The following is a 19,359-nucleotide window of genomic DNA, read 5'->3' on the forward strand; positions in this document are numbered from 1 at the left end:
TCTGCATGCCCTTCCCTCCCTTCAGATTCCATGTGGATAAAACAGCTTTAAAGAGCAGTTAACATGCCAGGGGACCTCTCCTAGTTGTTTGGAGGTCATGACGAATCAGCACTAGCTTTGGCTCTGTGATCCTAGTCCCTTGTGACCCTGCAAATGGCACCTTCTTAAGAGGGACTGGGGGAGCCAGATAACTGTCTAGCACCTGGATAGATAGTTCTAGGGCATGAAAACAATGACATTTCTGTATCTTAGTGGGTTTCTGTCATTTGGCACTTCCACAAGCTGCTTGCAGAATTTTCCAACATAAACCCTAGAAAGATAAGGCCTCTGAATGAAGACTTAGAGTATTCAGGCTGAGATGGGGAAAAGTAGGAATGAACCAAAAGAAAGAGCCAACCAAGAAAGCAGAAACCTGGTCGTATGCTGTGAGTCACCATCTAGTCCTGTCTTTCCAAATCACATTTACAACTACTTCCTTTTAAATCCTCTATTGTGCTATATCTGTCCTAAAGTGAGAGTGCAGGCTGTCACCTGTTTCCACCCATCATCACTGAGTCTGCTCCTGCTGAGTACTATTTCTGCCTGTCTTTTCCTGTCTGTCTTGGAAGTCATCACCCTTCTTTCAGCTAGTGGGCTGTGAAGTTAATGATGGCAGGAATAAATCACATCAAGAGCACTTTGGTGGCAGTTTGTCAATGCAGGGTCATTGACAGCTTCCATTAGCAACAAGTGCTATTTCTGAGTGGAGCACAGGCTGTAGATGCAATAGGAGAAAATCTGAATAAGTGGCAGGCTTCGATTTTTAGCCTGATTTCCTAAGGAAATGAGGCTAGTGTGATCTTTTTGTGCATGTCTGTCTGGCTGCCCACAGAAACATTTGAACTTGTAGGTCAATTTCAATCAAATTTGACAGAAGGTAGGAGGTCTCAACAGTAACTGTTCCTGAAAGTTTTGTGAGAAGAAGTGGCTGAATAGAGGTTAATAAATCAGGACATGTCATAGCTAAAGGAGAGAAAGAATACTGTGTGAACTCACACCTGATTAAACAGGAGAGAGAGGAAGAATATTAAATGTCCTGCTCTTAAGAAAACTTTCACAGGGCAAGGAAAAAGCAGTGCTGTAGCCTGAGGGATTGCACACTGCTGTATAGCAACATCCTGCTGTAAATAATCAGCCCTTACTCTTGTAACCACAGGATATAAATATGTTGGAAATTAAGCCATTAATTCCAATGCTCACAGAACTATTTGCTTTCAGTTGTAACAAGTTGCTTGGAAATGCCCACTGCTGTCAATAATAATGAACAGAAGAAAGCATGTTGCCTTTTGCTATTAATAGTGATTGTATAATTGCTAAAAGTGTTTACATGGAATTCTTGGTCATTTTAGCAACTGCAAAGTGACAACTGATCTGAGCCACATGATTCTTTAACTGGACAGTCCTAAATTATCATGAAGTCCAAAGTGTCATATAAGTGAATATATTTATTACTATACTTACTTTGCCTCCAAAATCATCCTTCACTCCTTAGGGAGATAAGATTTTATTATTATTCTTTTAACGCTTGAGTTGTAAAATGTCAAAAAAATTGCTGCTTCTGTCACTTGGACTTCTCAGAAAAATGTTGCCAAAATTGCTCAAAGTTCTGAGGGGTCTGGCTCCTGACAGAATCCACAAAAATAATTGAAGATATAAGCTGTGTGGGGAGTTACCAGCTATCTTTAAGTGTAGAGAAAGCCTGACTTCTCTATTTATTCTTTTTCCCCAAGAAATGAGATTGATGTTCTTCCTTTGCTCACTGCCCACTTTCACAGTGGTAGGATAGGCAATCTCCTAACTCTGTGCAGGTGTATGAGTGTCAAAAATGTGATTCGAGCCCATCATATTTACAGGATTTTGCTGTGCATTTGCCAACTATGTAGCCTTGGTACAAACAAGAATCCAAAGCTTTAGGGGAATTAAACAAAATGGGTGAATCTAACTTCTCCTTTAGTACTCCTTCATTTATGAATACAGTTTGAGCAACCTTTTCCTCTTAGAAAGGGATATAAGAGTTTTGTATAACTAAAGTGGGAAGAAAAGAATGAGCTGGTTTGCATCCTTCCTCCTCTCCCCACTGTTCCACAGATCTAGCACACAGTGCGACCAGGCACAGTCTCTTGTGAGTCCCTCGGCTTCAATCTGGTGCTGCTTCTAGCTAACATAATTTTTTCCCTAGTGCTAGAAGTACAAGCCAGTATTGCAGTGCTGATGGGGGAAAAAAAAAAAAATCAAACATTCAGGAGATTTTATAAACCAAATGTGTTGTGCAGGATTATTTACAGGTTGCAAAGCTAGGCACTCTGACATTAGAAAATGCAAGGTATATATTTATGACTGATCATACGACAATAACATGTGAGTTAAGTTTTTAACTGCACATTCACAGGCTATTCCTCTGCAGGGCTTTTCCCCAGTTTCGTACAGAGGTTGGATGCACATAAATTTCAAAGCAACTGTAAAAATAGTAGTTCCAGACTTTCAAGTGTTTGTATTTGCAGCCTAAATTAACTCAGTCTCAACTTTGCTTTGTTTGTTTGTTTTCCTCAAATAAACATAAAGAAATGTATACAATAGTGCTTGTGTGCATATACATACTGCCACATGGTCTGCAGTGAAGAAAATTCACTCCATCCCATCCAGAACCAGTACACATATATTCACATACATGTATATATTAGCCCTGTATTTGGCACCAGTTATGCCAAATAAAAACAGTCACAGGTCACATCTACATTTGATGCTGAAGGTGAACATAGAGAGGGAAAGAGAGAAAAATACAGAAACATTTTTGAATGTCTTTATTCCCTGTTTTTACTCCTATTTCTGTTTGGTTTTGCTTTGCTTTGTATTTTTTTCATCTCAGGAGTGTTCCATTGTACCTTGTGATAATTTATAAGATAAGTGTTTTCTCTGTTGCATAAATGTAATTTTCCATGCCACATAAATTTTTGTCTTTTCAATATGGATTTTCCCAAACATATAATGCTTTGTGTCTGGACAGAGTAGCTGAAGTAGAAATGTCCTTAAGGGAAAAAAAGGTGAAAATAGTGAAAGTGGATTTTTTAACCTCCAGCTTCAGAAGTGGGAGAAAGAGTAGATGAATTTACACATAAATATGTGCATACAGTGTTCTGTTAAAGTTTAACTGGTTTGCCCCTGCTTTCAAGATCTGATCATCATGAATCTGGATTCAAGAAATAAGTATGTGTTTAAATAGAATGTATGTGATGGCAGTGGGTTTTGCTAATTTTAATTAGCAAAATCTAAACTGTTGAGAAAAAAAAAAAAAGTTATCAAGGTTCCCTGCTATTAATAGAGTAGAATGATTAGCAGTGCATTTCTCACAGACTGCTGGAGATTTTTTTCTGTGAACTGCTTGGTAAGTTTCTGTGAATGCTATCAGATACAGAAGTAACCCCTAAATGAAAGGGGAAGAGGAAAATGAATAGACATCAAGTGAAGTTAAATAGATTAGTAGTATCAAAAGATAAAGTTTTATGCCAAATTTGCAAGCAGTTAGAAAGATCTCAGCAAAGCACGGGTGAACTTAGCACTTTATCTAACTTAAAATAACATTCTGCATCAACTATCCAGTTATTTTTAGGCTTTGCTAAATCATGGCTATTAATTGTTACGTATATTGAGAGATTCACAGTCTTTGTAATTGAGATGTCATCTCTGGGAAAAAAAAAAAAAAAAAGTCAAGTTGTCTTTGGCAAAAGTGCGTCTAAAATCAGTTTTTTTATTTATTTATTTATTTTTTTTATTATTGCTGAGATATTCTCCATCCAAGGAAGAAATATCTATTTCTTAGCTGGGAATACAAGGAGTGCAATATGTGGCTACATTCGTGACAGGTTCTGAAAATAAAATGCATGAATTATTCTAATGACAAGATTTTGATGTACTGTTGTTATGGGGAAGTAGTTGTGATAGATGGCTATGCCAAGGGAGTAAAGCACAGTGGTGGGCTAGATGGTAAAAATTGTACTCATGTAATTGAGTGCTTATATGCACCCAAACCACTGGATTATTTGTATAACCTATTCATCTGTGGTCTGCATTTTGGATATTTTTAGAGAACAGAAATAATCCTACCCTGATTAGCATCTTACTACAAAAATAATGTTCAACTAGTTCTAGCTATAAATTCCTTACTAGTCTCTAATCCATTTTTATAATTTTTACTAAAGATATTGAATAATATTTAATGAATGTTCAAGCTCTTTTGTTTGGGATCTGATTGCAAGTTTCATGGGATATTCTGGATGCGAGGAAAAGGATTAACTTGATAAGCATAAAGGGAAAAGGGTGAAAGCATTGTGGAGCTCTGTTTTTCCGTATTAGGATGCTACCCAAAATCCTTTCTCGACCCTACCACCCAGTACAAAGCAGAGGAGATATCTGTGTACATCAAAGCCGCGTTTGAACTTACTTAAAATAGCAGGAAACATTAATTTATGTCATGTGGCTCATGTGCCTTGCCTTCTTTACGTTAATTGAAGTTCATCTGAGATGAACATGAATAACTTCATTAGCTGGAACTGAGTATTTTTTCTTTTTCTTCACTATCTACAAGTTGCTCTTACTGTGAAGTGTGAGCAAATGTAATAGAAAGTGAAAGCAGACCAGAATATAAATAGGAAATAGGCTGTGAGATGAGTAGAAATTTGCTCTAAATACACACTCATGTTCAGTCAGATTCACCAACCTGTTTTACATGGTACTCACAGAAAATTGCTAGTAGGCAAGGTGGAAAAGAAGGTGATATTTTTAAATGTCTCTGTTAAAATATGAAAGGTATAGGACACACCATCATAGCTCCAATGATAATAAAGAATCTTTTTGCTACCTGCCTATACAATTAGCAGTTGTAAAGTAATCCATTAATTAAATGACAGTGCAGTAGATTAAGGAAAGGCTTAGGGGAGCATCTTGTTAGGTAAATAACTTTATGTCTGTGTTACTTTCAAACCTATTTTCCTATACCAAATAAGTTTTTAAGGGGGAGGGAGAAAATATTTGAGTTTTCTGGTAAATGCATACAGAAGAATATCTAGACATAAAGCGCTGAAATACAAAGCCAATCTAACACAGACCTAAATTCCTCTAGAGCACCAATAGACAGATTTCTTATTATGCTTTGTCTTGTCTTCAGTACCAGTGACAAGATTTTTCTTCCACTGAAATCTAATTACTAGCAGAACTGGCAGGATTTCAGCTGGTACTGTATCTACAGTGTTGTTAAAAAGGAGAAGGAGGGAGAGAAAAAAGACACTTAAAAATATTTGAAAGAAGATCAAATAATTTTTAGTGATTAGTGAGGCAACAAAATTAAATATTTCTAATAAGAGGATTACTTAATGGTCATAACTTCTGATGTCTTTTACCTTAGGTGTGCAGAAGGCTATTTTGGACAGCCTCTAGTACCAGGGGGATCATGCCAACCATGCCAGTGTAATGACAACCTTGACTTCTCCATTCCTGGCAGCTGTGACAGCTTGTCTGGTGCTTGCCTGATATGTAAGCCAGGTACAACAGGCCAATATTGTGAGAGGTGTGCTGATGGATATTTTGGCGATGCTCTTGATGCAAGGAACTGTCAACGTAAGTCATGAACTTTTACTGCTTCTGACAGAATTGATCTATTCTGTATCTGTGTTCCTGAGAGGAAGAATGCACTTATGTATGAGTGCACAGGAGAAATGATATAGTATACTTATACCTCTAATAATACTGCTTTACTTGCATCTGCGTTTGGAAAGGGAGATTTCAAAATAAACAGAAGGAAGAACCTATTACAAAGCTTCCTGCTGTAGTTGAAGCAGTAATGAAGCAGACATGGAACAAACCTAGGAGAACGGAGCGCTGCGTGGATGCAAAAGGTTATGCTAAATGTCACATCTACAAAAATAAATACAAATAAATAGAAATGCTCTAAGTCAGCGAAATCTCATTAACTAGTGAGATTGGTGCTGAAAGGAGGGGGGAAAGATAGGAGGGAAGGGAGGAAGGAAGGATATTTCAGTTACTGTAGGGTCCAAATCTGGCAAAACTTGGGACCTCCTTCCCACCCACATGACATCAGTAAGTGTCGGAAGCTGCTGCCTCTTACAGGACACAATTCTCCCCTCTCCTGCAAGGTTGAGACTACTAGGTCCTGTTGAATTTTCTAAGGTTCTGTGGAGAAGGATTCCTGGCACTGCAACAAGCTACCATTGTACCACTGTACCATGTTGTTAAACTATAAGCCCCAGCTCCAGAGTCAGCTTTCTACACTGTGATCGCACGAAATCATGGAGAGCACATGTAGGAGCAGGAGGTTTTGCTTCTGTAGGAGGCAGTATCTCCCACTGAGTCCTAGCTGGCAAAATTCAGAACACAGCTATTAAACAGAACAAGTGCTTTTAGCTTAAAAACATCCACGTACTCTTCCACCTCATTCTGAGGAATGGAATAAAACAGATTATAAGATCTCCTGAAAAAGCAGAGTATTTTATTTCACTGTCACTAGGATTTAATTCTCTTCTTTCATTGGAATAAATGCAGAGCCACTCTATTGAGTAGGAAGGTTTAATATCAGGATAAAATTATGCCAGTAAAAATCAGCGATAAGCACTGTCTTAGTGCTGTGTGTGTAGGAACACCGGGACTAGTTCTTGCAGGGTATGTTGCAAGCACAGAAGTCTGATCCACTGGCATCCATCTCCAAAATTTGCTCTACTAGGGGGTTGCAGTTTGATACTCAGTATACAAGGTAACATTGGACCACCTAAGACTAGAAGGGAACCACAGAGATGCAGAACATAGCCAGGTTTCTCAGCTAAGGCTAATAAGCACTGATACAGGTAAAATGATAGATGGCCATGGATACACATACCTGTGTAAATGCTTTTTATAGCTACTTGATACAGTGCTGGATAAAAGTTGGACAATCTCTGCACTAGTTAATAATTTATGACAAATGATGTCATAGAAGTTAGGGTGTTAAGTCCATAATGTGATTTAAAAAGCAGTGCATTTCAAAAATCATTGTTTCCAGTAGCTTTTCACCATTCCTGAGGCATCGACAGGACTGTTACTTTAAACATTTCTGCAGCAGCAGCAGCTGCATGGGAAAGAGATGTAATATGAAGAGAGTTCAGAAAGCATACAATTAAAAATAACAAGTATTAAAAATAAATACATATTTAATGTAGAATTACAAGCTTTGCTTTTGTTGTTAGTATCACTGACAAAGAGAGCCCTATAATGTATTCATAGCCTTGTGCTCACAGTTACCTTGCATTCATCTACTCTCTGCCTTTCATGTGGGTTTTCTTTTTTTGCATATGATTTTCTTATTTCCTTTGCCGACTTTCATGAAGTTTGCCCTGCAGCTACAATATCAGTGGGACTGTGCCTTTACTTTGTTGTTTTCAATTTCATTCCTTATTAAAAAGCCAAATCCAAGAGTATTGCAAAGCATGAATTTTGCTCTCAAATTATTGTTTGAAATGTTCCTTGCTCTTTCTCAGTACAGTGCCATCGTCATGTGCATTAACCATTTCAAATGACAGTACAACTTTATATCACCATAGCATTTCTGAATTTCTTGGTGTATCTGTACAAAATTATAAATCTAAGAACACAGAGCAAATGTCCTAGGCTTATTTGATTTGATTCTTGTAGGTTGTTTTTTGGTGTGAAACAGCACAGTGTGCTGAAGCAAATAGCTAGAGGTTGTGCTGATGGTAGTAGAGCTAGGTAACATGAGATGAATTAAAGGAAATATTCAAGTGTGCTTATGCACCAGTGCATAGGTATAACTCTTGGAGGGGAATAAGCATGTAGGTTGATTATAAATACAGACTCAAATATTTATACAAATCAAGAGAGAATAAGACAGGTCTTAACCAGTATCATCCTGGGAGAAAGTAAGACAAATTTCTTTGTATTGTATTATAAGAATATATAACAATTATATCGAGTATATGATATGTCATTTGAAGTAATATATAGTATTACGCTCAGTTTATAAAAACAGTATTTTTTATTATTCTTGTGATTTCATATTCCTGATAACTGAAAAGATTCAATATAGAAAGACTTAGGTTTTTGAGATCTGTATAAAAAAGTTGGTGAAATACTAGCTGTTAATTTGCATTGATAATTGTGTTTTTCTGTGTTTGGGCTTACACATCATCTTTCACTGTTGACCGTTGTAATTAGGAAGATACTCTAAACGTGTATACATAATAGTCATTGCTGTGCACAGTTTGGATTATCAGTAGTATTAAAACATAAATATTATGTTAGTTGGTAAGGAAGAGGAATACATACAGGATGAAAGAGGCGAACATCATTTACCAGACTGAGAAGAGAGCCCAAAATATTTCTATTTATTTCTTTTTAGTTTATTGTATGTTTATCTTTGTACTATATTGTTGTTATGTGCTCTCAAAGATATATCTTTGCAAATATTTGAGAAATAAGGACATGAACAGACTGGCAAGCCATAAAGTCACCTTCATACAAAAGAAGTAGCTTGTGCATAATACCTCAAAAGTGAGGAGACAACCAGAAAAAAGATCCTTTCAATTCACAGTATAGTACGTCCAATGAAGTCATGAGGAATATCCTCTTGTAATAGTCTCTATATAGAAAAAAAACATAACCGTTTTGTCTCTAGTGGCACCTTGTGACATGCAAGTATGTGACCACCATGTGTTAATTGTTGAAGCTCTCAAGTGTTTCTTGAAATGAAGTTGTCAAGTTAAGAAAAAGACCAACACATGTCAGGGCACTGCAAGAAGGGAAAATCTGGATTGCAGCCTGTTTCACAAAGTAGATTGGTAATAAATATAGAGATGTAGATTCATTCCCCTCTGGGGAAAAAAAGGACACACAGGAACTAGTTCCTGCTAATGGAATTGGTGCCTGAACAGTCAAGAGTTGCCGTGACACACAGTTGTGTCCCTCCTTTCGGTATTTTGAGTGCTGAAGATATTTTTCTAATCTCTACATGCCAAAAGAATTGTGGTCAAAGGGTATAAAGGGTGACAGAACGCTTCCCAAATATTTATCTTCTCCCAACACGTGAGCATTTAGGAACTAAAAGCAGTGGTGGTTGGTGGTTATTGTTGTTTTTAATAAAAAAATGCAGTTCCTTCTCACTGCTGTTTTAAATCCCTAGGTAAGTTCTGTGACAAGTTAGGCTGGTCAGATGGGTTACATTTCTTCTTCAAGCTCTGATGCTGTTGCAGGGGCAAAGGTACTGGTCAGGTATTGGAGCAGGTAATGCTCAGTCTCTTTTTCAGCTGTACTCCAGGGTCATGCATGTGACAGCCCAGGGTTTGAGTGAGGATGTTACTGCTCCATAAGAAGGCACTTGGAGGCAATCTTCTTCTCATTCCTTCTCTTCCCACCCAGCATATGGACATATGGGCTGAACTCCAGGGCAGCAGGACCAGCTGATGCAGCAGTATCTACCATAGCTAAATCCCATAGAGACCATGGGGAAGAGTCTATGCCCCTTTTTTTCCCCTCAGTGTCACCCTGCCCATTGCAAGTTTTGGGACAGTGACCTGGCTGTTCTGAGACTGAGAGCACCCCTTGTTCCCCACCACCCCATTTGCCCCCAAATTTAGTACTTATTAAAGCATAAAGGCAAAGTTGTTACTCTTCTGAAACCTTCTAACTTCTTCATTACACACTCAGTAATGTTCTCTAAACATCCTCTTTTGATCTGAGAGGTGCGTAGAAAGCAGGTTGTTTTATGAAGTCAAAGCAAAATTTCTCAGGGCAATAACTGGGAGCATAATTCCACGTTACTGTGAGTAGGTAAACGTTTATTGTCACCTGCTTTCCTCAGACCTGCTTTCTTGGGTTCCTCAGGATAGCAAAAGCTGCACTGTAGACATTTGGCTATTAAAGCTAGCTTCAGTAGCATACGTGTTCCAGAAATACATTAACAGCTTCTCCTTATCTGTCTGTAGCCTGCCACTGCCACATCAATGGATCCATATCGGAGATCTGTGACTCCAAGACAGGCCAGTGTGAGTGTAAAACCAACGTGATCGGTCGCCGGTGTGACATGTGCAAGGTGAGTGATGAGGAGTGATGTTTTGTTTAAATTTGCTTCCCTGCTTGACATAACCAAGTACAGTCTGGTTCCGGATTTTTTTTTTCTTTTTTGTTGATTTTTTTTTTTTCATGTAAAGAACAGATAGGAATTGTTCTTATGTACAAAGAGAAAGATAAAATGGCTGTTTTTAAAACATTTTTCAAAGCTTTTCTAGAACAAAACACAGAACAAAAAATCTCCTTTTGTATGCAATGAATATATTTTAAGCCTCACTATACATATAAGTGCATTTTTTGTATGGTATGTACATTTCATATTTTGAAATTTCAATATAAATTAGTTAAAAGTATTGCACCTCTGGGTAAAAATCCCTCCGTGAAAAAAGTTGCAAAATATCTGATAGCATCTGGTATTCAAAAAAGCAAAAAGCTCGTTTACTCCTGCTGTGATTATTCTGCTATTTTTTTTTTTTTTTCTCAGGGATTCTTTTTGTATTGTCCAAATACTGCATAATTTTTGGTGAAAATGCCTTTTGCCTTGACGCTGTTTTGCTGTCACATAAATCACTGGAAAAAAAAAAAAAAAAAAAAACGTTTTTCATGAACTTTCACAGATTTCTTTAGGTTGCTAAGGAATATGTTATAAGTGTCTGTATGCTTCTCTGTTTCCGTATGAGGACTCATGGGTTAGGCCCTGCCCTCAGAACACCCTATGCACATATTTATTTGCACACTTAAAGCACATATATTTGTACATATACACAATATTTCTGTAAAAACCACAAGAATAATTTTCACCCTTTAAGCTGCATAATTTTTGACGTGGTTTTCCAGGGGAGAACATTCTCTTCTGGCATCTCTTTTGATACCAAATCACTGGTATCAATAAAATCTGCCACACATAGTATAGCATACATATAAAATATATCAGACTTGTTAATACAATATTGTCTGTTGCTTGGAATTAATCTATGTTTACTATTGCCTTTATTCCTGTGTATTCCTGCTTTGTTCAGTGTAGTTTCACTGCCTCTACTTTCTAACAGTGTTTACTTTCCATTCTTAAAGCCCAGCTACTTCTGGGCCCCAGAAAAGCTGTTTTGTATACCCTGTGGCTGCAGTGCATTAGGATCCATGTCACTGCAATGTGATATGTCAGGAAGATGTATCTGCAAATCAGGATTCATGGGCAAACGCTGTGAAATCAGCAGACAGGTGCCTAAATTGAAAGAAAATGCACGAAGCAGTCAGCAGATCCGAGTCCCCCCTCGCAGATGGGGCTTCGGCAGTGCCAGTGGGTGCCCACGGGGCGCATACCGGCCTGCTACTCCGGTAATCACAAACCGTGTGCATTGCATGGGCTGAAACCTCATATTTGCTTGTGGTGTGTGGTGGTTTTGTTTGTTTGTTAGTTTGGTTGGTTTGTTTTGTTTCGCTTTGCTTTGTTTTCCCCCTTTAAATAAATGTGCTACAATACATGAACTTATCGAGGAACACACAGACACAGAAAATAGGCTGCCGTTCAGGGTACTTTCCCACATCCAGGATTTGGCATAGTGCAAATATCAATACAGGCCAGAAGTCAAATACCAGAATAAGTCCAAGAGCAGCACAATCTTTTGTGCTACTTTTTTTTTTTTTAAAAAAAAAAAAAAAAAAAAAAAGTAGTATGCATAACATGTATGGGTAATACATCAGTGAAATCAGTGGGATATTCATGGCCTTCAGCAGAGCAAAAGTTCCTTCTCTAATGATTCAAGAACCAAAGTTACAAGTTCATGAGAAGAATCAGCTCCAGAGGCAAAGTGTTAAGATCCATCCTTGAAACATCAAACATGACTTGTTTAAAGTTCTCACTTGTGAATATGGACAGTTTGAACCATTTTTTATTTTGACCAGGCCAAGTGCTAGTTACTTGAATACAATTCACAAAATAATAGTAGTATTCATTGTTTATCACTTATCATCGTTTGTCACATACCAGTGAAGAAACTCTTTTATAATCCTAACATGATGTAATTATGATGCAACTGCTTCTAGCTGAGCAGTGCTTTAAGTATGTGGTGATTTTTGTGTTTTTTTTTGTTTGTTTGTTTGTTTGTTTGTTTTGTTTGTTTCTTTTTCTTTTTTTTCTCCCCTGCTACCAAAGGCATCTTGTTTGAAAAATACCTGGCAGTCTTCCTCACTCAGACTCCAGGATTCATGCCTTGTTTGCTTGTATGGATTCCTTTGGTGAATGTGAGCTTTTACATATTTAACGTAAATTACATAACTATATTGCCCACACAAATACTCAACATACACTGGTGCAGGGACACAATATAATACAATACTCAGAAAATTTATTGTGTTTCTTTGTTGTCATCCAGGATCTTACCTATTGTTCAGTAGATGTGATTCTCAGAGTTTCTGTGTATAAACAAGCTTTTCTGAGGGCTCAACGTGGAGACTTATCTTGGGGGTCTGCATGACTGATCAAAATGTTTTTCACTCTGCAAAGCTCATCACAGAATACAACCCAGCATGCTAGTGATCTTTTCTTGCTTCATGCAGTGTGGAGTGCTAGTGTATTGGACTGTTTTTCTGTTTTTCACCATTATAAACAGAATTTATTAGATCCTATCAAACTTTGTATTGAGAGCTGAGCTGCATGCTGTGCATTGTTTGCTTCACTGTATTAATCTGATTGTCTGTCCTGAGGTTTTTGCATATTCGCAGTTCTGAGATTTTCTTCATGTGCAGAAGAAATCTTTAGAGATAGTCTGTATATTTAATTGAACATTGGAATTTAATTACATGAGTTTGAGTATTCCTTTTGCTCTGATACACTGTGTTCTGTCAAGCTGAAGCATGTAATTGGCAAAACATTTCATTATAGAACTTGGAAATGAAGATCAGGGTAATTCCTTATTCTGTGTATAATCAAGCATTTGCTTAGTTTTGCATGAGTCTTCAGGCCAAACCCTGGCTGCATGTGGTATGTGTGGTCCTGTATTCTGATGCATGTTGGTCAATTCTCTGTGGGAATGTGAAACCTCAATATTAATCTCAGAGCTCAGGGTTGAGAACTTTTATGTGGAAACCTGCTGAATTCTCTGGGATTCCACCTATACAGGAAATTAGGTGTTCAATTGTGGAAGCAAACTCATGGAAAATATAAGTCTGTACAGTGCAAACTTGAAAAATTTGTACAGATCTAGACTAGGTTAAAAACCAAACAGCACATGTTTGTGTCATGCAGTAGTACACAGTAAAGGTAATTATCTTCCACTTCAGTCCATTCATATTCATTACCATTGATTTAATTTATTTTTTTAATATCTCATTTTTAACATTTTACTTTCCTAGCAAACTTTCTGATAGATTTTTGCTATTGAATGTTTTAATATCAAATTCAACTTAAGCTATTAACAGGATATAGATTTCAGTATTCTCTGAGAATCATCATACTTGTGAGGAAAAAAAAAGGTAGAAAAGTAATTGCATCTTAAATCATTCTAGCTCAAGACTGAACTCAAAAATAAATAAATAAATAACAAGTACAGTGTACTCTTAGGGGCCTCTGTAATAACCATACAGCCTTTAGGTTAGAAGATTCGTGAGGAAGTCTGTACTGCAGTATATACATGAAGATGTCTTCCCTTCTTTGCAAGTATACTTTTCTGCATTCTACTATTTGAGCTCACAGGGAAGTCTATTACTATAATTGATGACATCTCCTGTAATTCTGAAGGCACTGTAAGAATCTCATTCTTACACTTACACTTATCCCAAAGACAGTTTTTATCTCAAATAAGTAATTCCCATCATTTGCTTTTAATGCAAACAAATGCATTCTATCCACATTCTTCTAAAGTTATTCCTGAGAATTACTCAGAAGAAACATCCTCAAGTTACAGAATACTGTATATGGCCATTGCCCATGGTCAAAGGAGATAGAGAGTCTCTGAACAAGTAGAGTTTGTTTGAATCAATGTCCATTCATAGCTAAGAATTTTTGTTCATTTTCTTAGAAATTAACTCTACCTAACATAATCTTACAAGCCAGACACCAACGTATAGCTCCATCGTTCCACTTAGGTTAAGTGAAAAGTTTCTGAAAGCCAGTCTGAAGATCATACATAAAAACCTTGTTGAAATCATACTTAAGGAAACACAACCTCATAGGAGGTATGTTGCCTACGGAACATTCATTATAACATTAGGTAACATTCTGAAATTTTTATTCTTTTTCATCTGTGTAGGGTATAGTGCCCTTACCCCCTGTTTCACTCCTATAATTCAATTTGTTATGAGTAGCATTTTAGTGTTCAAGAGGAAAAAATCACCCTGGTCTCCATACACCCTCAGCTTTTCCTTTTTTCTCCTGGTAATCCTTCCATGTACTAATTGTTCTTCCTTTCTTCGTGGCAGCCTGAAACATTTGGCTTACAGTCTTCAAGGGGATGTGTTCCCTGCAACTGCAACTCATTTGGTTCCAAGTCCTTTGACTGTGATGGAGATGGGCAGTGTTATTGCCAGCCAGGAGTGACAGGAAAGAAGTGTGACCGCTGTGCTCATGGGTTTTACAACTTCGAAGAAGGAGGCTGTACTCGTATGTAAATTCTTTGTGGTCAATTGCAGATTTATTTATTTATTTATCTATTTCTTTTCTTACTAAGTTGACTGGTTTTGGATTACTTAACAAATTTCCTGGCAGGTAGGTGTTTCCATAGACAGCCTTGTAAATCAGTCAATTGGCAAGGAGTGTAATTGGCAAAAAGAAAAGATCGAAGCTATTCCTGCTATTTTACTATATATTCCTGCTACATATGTTACATATGATACATATGTTTAGAATGAACAGGGGTGTCTTTTTCTCCAAGTACTTTCTGCCCAAAAAGTTCCTCTAATTTAGTTATGGCAAGGATATCATAGAAGGCTGATTAAGGTGCTTATGAATTCATGTCAGCTTGAAGGGATGTGAATAGAAGTCTTTTCCAACCTGAATGATTCTATGATTCTAGTTTTATCCCAAATTTTTTCACTGTCCTTACAAAGTTGATCCTTTTTTATTAAATTTCTGTACAGTAATATTTAGAGTATTGCTTACTTGTATACTTCTTGTGTACAACAAGATTTTCAGATAAAAACCTCTACTATGTCCATTGTGTAAGTACGGGAAAAGTGTGCTCTTCCAGATGCTGAAATTCTAGCATCAGACGTTAAATATTTCCAGACACTTCTTTACATTTGTGTTTGTTCTTTTGGAAATAAGGTCAAACATTGAAACAAATCCTTTCTGTCCTTAAAGCAATACAGGCTGCTAGATCAAAAATAATCTAGCCCATAGGTGTTCTCACAGAGAAATACTTAATCTTTGCTGTATTTTTAATGTCTCATAGATTCATTTAGGTCTGATCACAGGAACTGTAGATATTTGTCTAGTGAAGTTGGCTGCTGGGATGACAGAGTGGTGGTGATGGCCCTACAATGCATTCCTTGCTGATGGCTGAGTGCTGACAAACCAAGGACATTGCTGCTGTCATTCTTCAGGCCAAAGCAGTGGTATTCTTTCCAGAACCAGTAATCACCATCCCCAGTACCCTAGTCCTCATCATTTTCCTTCAGGCAAGCAGTAGAAGCAGCAAGCCTGGCTCTCTGCCTTTTTTACTACCTTTTTTAATGGAAGAAACTTCTAGGCCTTGAGACCCACATCTGTGCAGCAACACTCATCTTCACTTGTAAAGCTGATAAACCTTGAGCCATGCTGGTTTACAGATCAGAACTTAAAACATTACTCTATGTTATTGTCTTCCATGAGAGGGAAGGGCTAAGAAAATGTTTACCATGTTATAAAGTACCATGGTACCATGGAAAAGGGAAGGGTTGGTTCACAGGCTCACTGAGGCACTGAAAGAGCTTGAAATAAATTGCAAATGATATCTGCAGTCCTAAGCATCTTAGCACATAAATGGAGAGGGAGATAAAAACAAGCAAACAAACAAAACAAAACAAAAAAAAACAACACACAACTATAGATGATCTTAATGATTACTCTCTTATTCTAATATTTCACAGTTTAAAAGCACATCACTATTGTGAAATATTACAGAATGTTAATTTTGTACAGTTGGAAAAGGGAAATAAGGGCAATTAACAAGATCTCACATTATGATTTTAACTGCTCATTTATCAAACATTTAAAGACCAAGTTTAAGGAACACCGATGACATGGGAAAGTAGTGTAAATCCAAATAATATTTTAAATTAAAATGTATCTGCCTGTGGTCATCAAGTATTCTAAATAACCTCAACAGCTAAACATGCTAAAAAAAAATTAGATTTTTTAGAAATTCCAAAGTAACTACAACAGATGGAGAGGAATTCTGTTTTCAAAATGCTGTTTATTCCTCATTTATTTATAGTAGGCTTTTCATCTATTCCTTCAAATGACAAGAAATAAAAAATAATAATAAAAATAAAAATTAAATTATGAATCACAGAGAAAACGATAAATTTAATAGAAGTATATCAAATAATGCTAAGAAGGAATTGCACAAAAATGAATACTAGAGTGACGGTTAAGTATTGAATAAAATATTATACCTCTTTTATCTAGCTTTTATCCAAAAGAAATGTAAGTTGATATTTGTCCAATAAAAATCATAAAGTTCAAAACAAAACCAAAATTTAAAGAATCATCAGTTAGTGTTGACATTCTGGTAGTAAAGATACAAGAGAAATTCCTATTTCACTATTGCTTGCAGCAAATGTTTTGTATATTTTTATCCATATTATTTTATTTTAATGATGATAAAAAACACAAAAACTATTGCTGTATCACACATCCCCCATTCCCCATACCTTTTGAATCCATTTTGGCTAAGAACTGGAAGTCCTTAGAAGTTACATTCAAAAACTTTAGTCTCCCAATGTGAGATGTATTTCTGAAACATCTGCAACCCACATTGTGTTAAAAGATTCTGTGTAGCATGTTTTCACATCTTGTTTTGGCAAGACTGAGGCAAAACTTACCATCTTCTTTGCATTAGTTACCTCATTTTAGAAGCACTGGTGGGGAAAAATTAAGTTGTTTGAAATTGTTTGAAATATAGATGTATGAGTTCCATCTTTGAACCTCTTTCATTACCTGCCTTTACTTTAAAATAGAATAGTTCAGCTGGAAGGGATCTACAAAGATCATGTGGCCTGACCACTTCAGGGCTAACCAAAAGTTAAAGCATGTTACTGAAGGCATTATCCAAATGCCTCTTGAACACTCACATCATGGGGCAACACTGATGCAAGGGGCATCAAACTATTTTGTATCATAAAGGCGAAGAACACAAATGCAGCCCTCAGCAGTGGAGCATTATGTTACACTGTCCTGTAATCATACTAAGGGACAGATTAGTTCTCAGAAAGTGGTAAGTTGCCTATGATGCTTTTGCTCTGATCTCAGGGGTAATGTTGAGGGTGGGTATGCAAATAAATACGCACCAGTTCTGCTCCTCAAAACAACTCGGTGTCTTGTGTTCCATAACTAGTCACTTGTATACTTTGAATCTGCATTTGTCACCAGTGAATTGTTCCCTTAATAAATGCCTTAATATCAAAGGCCACTTTTGGAACCACTTCCAAACCCAAATTATTTTAATTGAATAAAATCTACAAAGAATTCCAGTTTTCTTTGAAGACATTGTTGTCCCACTGACAGAGCTGTAGCACATTCATGGTGCTTAGAAAAAGAATCCTTGATTTTATCATACATTCCACTGATTTTTTTCTGCTTATATACAGACTTTTCCTAACTGTGTACTTGAGTATGAAAGCTGTATTTAAATCTGTGAGGAATAGTTGTTACACAGATGTGAGAGGCAGAGACCAGAGAATGCATAGTATAAGCAGAGAGCATGACGACAGGGCATGTGCTCATTATTCAGTTGTTTTCTGGTTACTGGGAGAAAGTACCTTGTCTACTTCCAGTGTTCCCAGTTCCATTTTTAATACGTTGCTCACACAGTCTGCCTCTTTCTCCAGATCTCTCTCTCACAAATTTATTGCAGAAAGAAAATGAATCAAGCTAAAGAGTTTCTCTAAGACCCAAATGATTACGAAGTGTTGGTGAGAAGAGGATACAGAATGATGTAGTCTGAAAAAAGGAATAAGATGCAAAAAAAAAAAAAAAAAAAAAAAAAGAAATTGAGACCTCTTTTCTGCCCTATAAGAAAAATCTGTTTACAGCAGCAAAAATTTCAGGAAATGGGCTCAGAGTGGTGGGAGAGGTGGCATAACATGCAGGTTCCCTGCACAGAGGGCCCAGAGGCTGCCAAGAGGTTGCCTCTTGCACAAGACAGCGTGGCCTGGAAGGGACTTCAAGAGATCATTAGGTCGAACCAGCAATGCTCAGGCAGCTATGTCGTGGGAATGCACTCTGTTAGATGGCTCTGCCCTTCCACAGTCAGGGCCTTACTTTTTCATACGCTGTTCTCTTTGTAATTCCTTCAAACTCAGTTAGCTCAGCTGCACTGGTTCTGGTTTTAGTTTCTCTGGGTTTACCCTGCCTTTCCTGCCTGTCTATCTCTGTAGATAACTGGGAGTTCACTGCACAGTACAGTCTGTGGTGGAATGATCCTAACCATGTTACAGCCTGTTTTCCGGATGTCACGTAAAGGGGTAACTTTCACTCTACTCTATTTTTTTTTTTCTGTCTCCCATGAAGCCTGCGACTGTTCACGCTTCGGTAATAACTGCGATCCTGTCAGTGGCCGCTGTATCTGCCCTCCCAATACCATTGGAGAGATGTGTGACAAGTGCGCACCAAATCACTGGGGCCACGACATTGTCCGTGGTTGCAAGGTGAGCAGATCTTTATTTTCTCTCTGTGTGTCGCCTCTTTCCCATTGGGTTAATATAGTAGTTTGTAGCTGGGACACAGTTTTAGGTTTGTACATCATTGTTTGTCTCTGCATTGCAAGTTCTGGTGTCAGTCAGACTATGGTTTTAGTGTTGGTGATCTTTTGCGGAGTGCAACAGACTCCCTCTCTCGGGTATGCAGCCTGTAACACCAAACACCCTGATTATACTGTACTTCTGTCATGCTCAATCTGTGCCCTGCTCGAGACTGATTTCTGTTGTTATAGCTGTGTTTAACATGATTGAGGAAATTACCAAAATATTATACATGGCAGAGACATATAGCTTCAGGTAACTGAGAGTGCCTTTACAGAATAAATTTACTTTAGCCCTAGCTGTGATGTCAGTGGGGAT

At 37.3% G+C, this 19,359-nt stretch overlaps 1 protein-coding gene across 1 annotated transcript in view; it reads left to right on the forward strand.

Moving 5' to 3' along the window:
* Nucleotides 1-19,359, forward strand: part of LAMA2 (laminin subunit alpha 2) — a 356,269-nt gene that overhangs the window by 208,598 nt on the left and 128,312 nt on the right. The window contains 4 exon segments of the mRNA XM_032185008.1: nucleotides 5,438-5,649; nucleotides 10,020-10,126; nucleotides 14,521-14,701; nucleotides 18,812-18,948. Of these exon segments, the coding sequence (XP_032040899.1) occupies nucleotides 5,438-5,649; nucleotides 10,020-10,126; nucleotides 14,521-14,701; nucleotides 18,812-18,948 (637 nt within the window).

The sequence above is a fragment of the Aythya fuligula genome, chromosome 3, assembly GCF_009819795.1.
Source record: "Aythya fuligula isolate bAytFul2 chromosome 3, bAytFul2.pri, whole genome shotgun sequence".
NCBI classification, from domain to species: domain Eukaryota; kingdom Metazoa; phylum Chordata; class Aves; order Anseriformes; family Anatidae; genus Aythya; species Aythya fuligula.